Here is a 5979-nt window from a genome sequence, read left to right as displayed (position 1 = left end):
GAGAAGGTTCTCCTGAAACACACAAAAAAGTATCCTTCCCGTATTACCACCCTGCATTCTATATTATCTAAAGGTAAAGGAGGGAAACAGCAGCTTTTATTAAACATTTAGTTACGTAGAATGGCTTCTAGAATACAAAACTTAAAAGAAATTTTAACTATAAATTTGCCTTTTTATTAAAAGCTTTTCTTACTTTGAAATCACAAAATTTAAATCATCTAAGGAAGCACATTTGAGCCTCGTAAATTGAATCTTTCTTCTTCACAAGTATTTAAATAAAAAATGAATTGATTTAATACTATACTGGGGAAAAAATCTGCACACATTTACTCCCTTTTGTGGAGTTTGGAGGATGGGAATGTTGTGTTACTCTAGTCTTTTCCAGATTGAAATGTTTATGGTTTTACTAAGTATCAAGCACTTAGAATCTAAATAATATTGAACAAGAGTCTGTGTTTCATAGAAAATTATAAGTCATGTGCCTTCAAGGTTACAGAACAAAGTGTAAAACCATCTAAACGTTCAAATTTTATAAATAGTAGTTTATAGTGATTTAGAGATTAAGCAGAATATTAAATATAGAAAGTAATATTGACAACATCAGTGAAAAGGTACAGATATAGAAAATACATCACTTGTTACATTCAAAGTGCTTCTAAATGCGCTTTTAGTTTTAAATTTATTAAACTCCCTTAGCACTCTCATTTTCTATTTTAATCATCTCTACTTAAATCCAAACTTTCACCCTTTTTCAACTTTCAGCCCTCTCTGAAATCTTCCTTGAATATTCCTATCCTCACAGATCCCCCCCTTTTCTGAATTCCTCGATAGGAGAAACACTTCTGTAATGATCAATAGGTATTTAATAATCCATGCTCATTAGCCACTTTGATTGAACATATCTCTCTTACTGGGAAGTAATCAATAACAGATGACAAATACTGGCTTAAGAACCAGCATGCAGGGAATGAAGCAGAGCAGGGTCCACCTGGTAACCTCTTCAGCAGTTGGAATCTGCATGGGTGATAAGTGAGGTTGGTTGTACAGAAGGGGAGAAGAGAAAACTCTGGGTGCCAGCCTGGATGAGTCAACCAGGCTCAGTTAAAACTTTTATTTTCCAATCAGTTGAACACTGATGGTCCCAAGTCTGAGTCATCACCAAATGGGAATTCCAGCAAATGTTTGAGCAAGAGGGGCAAGATCTCATGAAGTCAAATGCTTTGGAATCTCTTGGCAGAGAGGACAGAATAGCTTAGACGTGTCTCCTTCAGAGTCAGAGTGTTGACCTGGCTTGAGGAGGGCTGAAGGTTCAAGGCTGTTCATTATCTTCAATCTCGACATCATGCTCTGTTGTGGTTTTAGTTGGCTGTGTGGTAGGTGGAGGCACCGTGGCCGGAGAGCTTTGGTTGATCACAGGGGCAGAAGACAGAGTGCTCTGAGGTCTTGATGGGGTAGGAGATGGGGCAGGAGATGGGGTAGAACCAGTGGTGGGGGAAGGAGACTGGGTAGAACCAGTGGTGGGGGCAGGAGATGGGGTAGAACTAGGGGTGGGGGCAGAAGATGGGGTAGAACCAGTAGTGGGGGCAGGAGATGGGGTAGAACCAGTGGTGGGGGCAGGAGATGAGGTAGAACTAGGGGTGGGGGCAGGAGATGGGGTAGAACCAGGGATGGGGGCAGGAGATGGGGTAGAACCGGGGATGCAGATCATATGATTAGACTTTCCGTCTGCGTGAATGACGATGGTTGTACCAAGGGTGGGCTTGCCAAAATGAACAAAATATAAGGCCAGAACAACGAGGGTTGTAGCAATTAGACAGGCCAACAGACACACCAGAAATGTTTTCCAGAGTGACCATGGTTTTGCTGCAACCTGCGAAGGATGACAATAAGTGGAAATTTCAGCAAATTACATAGGGGTATCTTAGGTAAATGATTGCAGTTAGAACAAGGCTAACCTTTTCCATTACTCCAAATGCTGTAATTTAAAGCACAACATATCAACCCCCACTCTGTCTCTCTCTCTCTCTCTTTCAAATAAACACACACACTCATACACCCCTTGACCCCAAGTCCATGAGTACAAAATGTCCCCTCTTAGTTATCCTTTCACACTAAAGCAGTAAGGTGCCATCTCAAACGCAAGTAGAAATGCTCTAATTAGTCCTCATGGGTAGAAAAGTAATGAAGAGGCATATAACAACATGTCTCTTGGTTATCTTTAGGTGATGAAAAATTGCAAGTATTCTTTTGTTCATCGTCATTTCCTGTTTTCACATTATGTACTGAGAGTTTGGAATTAGAAAATTATTTATTAAACACATTTTTATAGATTAAACGTAAATAAAAGGACTTTGCTTGAGCTTGGAAAGATAGCAAAATAATAAATCTCTGGTATGGAGGGGATCTTAAAGGAACTGACTACAGCACTGAGAAACAGTTGGGGGCTGCGGATTCTAGGTTTTGCCCAGAGATTGTGGAGTGGCAGCTCTGAAGAGGGACAGGAGAGCCAAGGGATGAGTGGCAGGTGAAGGGGTAAAGGACAGTGGAGCCCTGCGGAGGGGCTATGAGGCAGGGCCTGCCTGCCTGCCCCATTTTCCATGTTTCCATTGTGCCAAAGGACTACTGAAGACCTTTCACCTCCCCCAGTCTTCAAACCTTACCCATTGCGGCTGGAAGGTCACATGAGGGGATCTGCAGCCACAGTGTGTTCCGCAATTTGAACAGTATGGATTTCTGGGTAGCTGCAGAGAAGGAATTTAAAACAACCAACCCTGGCTTTTAAGGATAAAGAAAGTTTATTTAGCCAGAAACATAAATATATAAAATATGCTAAACATTATGTGACTCTAACATGTATTAAATATGAAGAACTAACCAATTCTAGGAGAATCTAAGACTCTAAAAATGATTTAATGATGTAAATTATAAAAATACATTTTTTACATCAAATAATCAAAGAAGAAAAGTAAATGATCATTTCAGTAGATGCCCAAGGGTCATTTGACAAATTTTAGTATTCATTCCTAACACAAGCAGACGAACAATACAAGTCGCAAAGAAATAAAGGTAAAACAATAATTTCAAATTGTGACAAGGAATATTGACCTCGAACCAATGACCAACATCATATTTAACAGTGAAACATCAGGCACCTTCCTTTAGAGTCAGAAGTGGAGACTGTCTCCTACCACTAATGTGAGGTAATTTATTTTCTTTTTTTCCATTTTTTAAATTTAAATCATTTTTTATTTTTCAGTTACAGTTCACATACAATATTATATTCATTTCAGGTGTACACCGCAGTGATTAGAGATTATATAACTTACTAAATGATCATCCCAATAAATCTTTCACCCATCTGGCACCATAAGTAGTTATTAAAATATTATTGACTCTTTTCCCTGTGCTGTACTTTACATCCCTGCTCTGTAACTATCAATTTGTACTCTTAATCCCTTCACCTTTTTCACCCAGCCCCCCAAACACCCTTCCCATCCGGCAACCTTCAAAATGTTCCCTGCCTATGAATCTGTTTCTGTTCTGCTTGTTCATTTATTTTGATATTTTCTTTTATGTTCTCATCAACAATGGAATAATCTCAGCAATAATGGAAATGTGAAGATACAACTAACATTATTTCCATATAATATGACTGTATAAACAGAATCCCATGTAGTCTATCAAAATATAAAAATATATGTAACAGCACTTGTTTGATGCGTATGTGTGTATATTAGCAACTGCAGTAGTGATAACACATAGGAAATGGTTAAGCATATAAAATGCCATAGGACTTATATAAGGAAAACCATGAAACTTTACTGAGGAACAAAAAGGCAGCTTGAAGAAATATCCTCTTAGAGAAAGTTTCAGTAGCATTAGCTCTCAATTCTCTGAATTTTCATTAAGAGTTTTGTGGAAATTTTTAGAGGAAAGTAAATAAGTAAATTGATAAAAATTTCACTGGCAAAATAAATCAACGAAAACAATAAAATTACATCAGATGGGGCTGGGAGGAGACAGAAAGCAAAATATCAGCAGTGAAGTTCTCTGGGATGGATCATGAGTGACTATTTTTTCTTTGTAATTTTCCAGGTGTTCTAAAATAAAGTCATAGGATAATTGTAAATATATATATACATCTTCTACTCCTTGTTGGGGTGGGGGGCATTTAAGAGATTGTCTTCAGATTACTAAAAGATGGAAAATTCTAACCCTTTCCATAATCTCAGAAGCTGATTTTACTGTTGTGGTTTTTTTAGCATAATTAACTAATTATTTGACTTAATGGAATAAATAACAGAAATGATTTTGGCATATGGGAACATAACCACACTCATATATAATATATCATGAAAAGGAGACAGAAACAAAATGATGTATGAAAGCTGTTAAAGCAACGGCATTTTCCAGCTTCCCTGACACATGAGGCATGCTATGAATTAATGTTGTGGTGCTGTAGTTCATGAATCCCCAAATACAACCTTCAAGTTGTAAAGCAATTCCGATGTCAAATCCTATCTTTGTACTTATTTTGTTTGATTTGTCCCTTGGTTTTACAACCTCAAGTTAGTTATAAAATTTAGTTTTCTTTGTTAGGAACATAGCAGTCAAGGTTTTTGAGAAGCAGCTCTTACAATGAAAAGATTACATGTGAGAAACTTGAGTTCAGTTTCTGGTTCTGCCACTGGCTAGCTGGACTTCTAATGTTTCAATTTCCACATTTGTAAAATGAAGGGATTTGTTTGAATGGTGAATGAGACTCTTTATACATCCTAAGAAATAGAATTTTGACATTACTAGAGTAATACATTTTAAGCATAAGTTCCTCTGCCATAAGACATTTTTTATAAATTACTACTTTAAATACAAGTAGGCTGAAGAGAATAAATATTTTAATTGGATCAAAATATGCAGAAATATAAATAATATTAATATTTGCTATAGACACACATTTCAAATCATCTACTCAAATTTTGTCTTTTGGTGCCTTATTATAGGTTTCTGACATAAATATCAAAATTTAGGCAAAAAGTCTAATGCAAAATTCCCAAATGACATGAGAGCATTGTTTGGCACACTGAATAATTCCTTCAACACTTGTGATTACTGATAATAAAATCTCAGATTCTATTCATCCTATAATAGCAAACATAAAAAATGCAACCTAATTTTCTTGAAGGGTTAAAAATTAAAGGTCGAAAGCAAGAACATTAGACATGAAAGGATTAAAGGGTATGTACAGTACTCACCAGCTCGGCTGCATTTTGTTCAATACCCACAGAGCGCTGCTGTTGTTTCCCATCCATTCTGAGGGTGCTGGTATCCCAAATGCAATTCTAAAGATGTCTGCACCCACTCTGTGGGTGAGAAGTTAGGAAATACTGAATTTATGTTAAAACTGTGTATTTATGCAGTCTGGATTGTGTAAACTAATAGGCAACTACTTCCTGAAAAAAATATCCAATTTCAATCCCAAAGTACAAATTTATGCTAGTTGGAGAAAAATCAACAGAAAAAAATTTGCTTCCTTCAGAAATGACACTTACAAAGTTATCTCAACTGTAAGAATGGCTCTGGGATTCTGAGCAGATATAAATCCTTGCCCTCCTTATTTCACAAAACTTATTTGAAATCCCAGAAATTTGATTTCTAACAGGTTAGGAATTTAGCTTTTGCTTCTAAAAAAAGCCCAACAAAGCCACTCCTTAATTATAAAGATTGCAGAATTCTGTGGCTAAGCAGAGGGATTACGGTGATGACTAATTTCAAAACTTTCCAAAAAAAAGAAGACAATATTGAGATTACTGGATCATGGTCAATTTAGATGAATGGTGACTAAAATCCACTGCACTATTTCTAAGTCAGTGGCTACACTGAGATGGACAAGGGAAAACACATTACAATGGCTTTAGCTAGAGTTAAAAATAAAAGAGGTAAATACATTTCAGTAGCTCTTGATTACATAAATCAAGGATT

General features: G+C 36.6%; 1 protein-coding gene across 1 annotated transcript; it reads right to left on the bottom strand.

Moving 5' to 3' along the window:
* Positions 1-1309: 1309 nt before the first annotated feature.
* On the bottom strand, positions 1310-5309 carry LOC107546664 (uncharacterized). The gene is made up of 3 exons (XM_016225119.2): positions 5253-5309; positions 2661-2741; positions 1310-1870 (listed from the first exon to the last, which is right to left on the bottom strand). The coding sequence occupies exons 1-3, from the start codon at positions 5307-5309 to the stop codon at positions 1310-1312; spliced, it is 699 nt and encodes a 232-aa protein (XP_016080605.2).
* Between the last annotated feature and the right edge of the window lie 670 nt (positions 5310-5979).

The sequence above is a fragment of the Miniopterus natalensis genome, chromosome 7 (assembly GCF_054644295.1).
Source record: "Miniopterus natalensis isolate mMinNat1 chromosome 7, mMinNat1.hap1, whole genome shotgun sequence".
NCBI classification, from domain to species: domain Eukaryota; kingdom Metazoa; phylum Chordata; class Mammalia; order Chiroptera; family Miniopteridae; genus Miniopterus; species Miniopterus natalensis.
The sequence above is the reverse complement of the archived record's forward strand: the minus strand, read 5'-3'. Positions and strand labels throughout refer to the sequence as shown.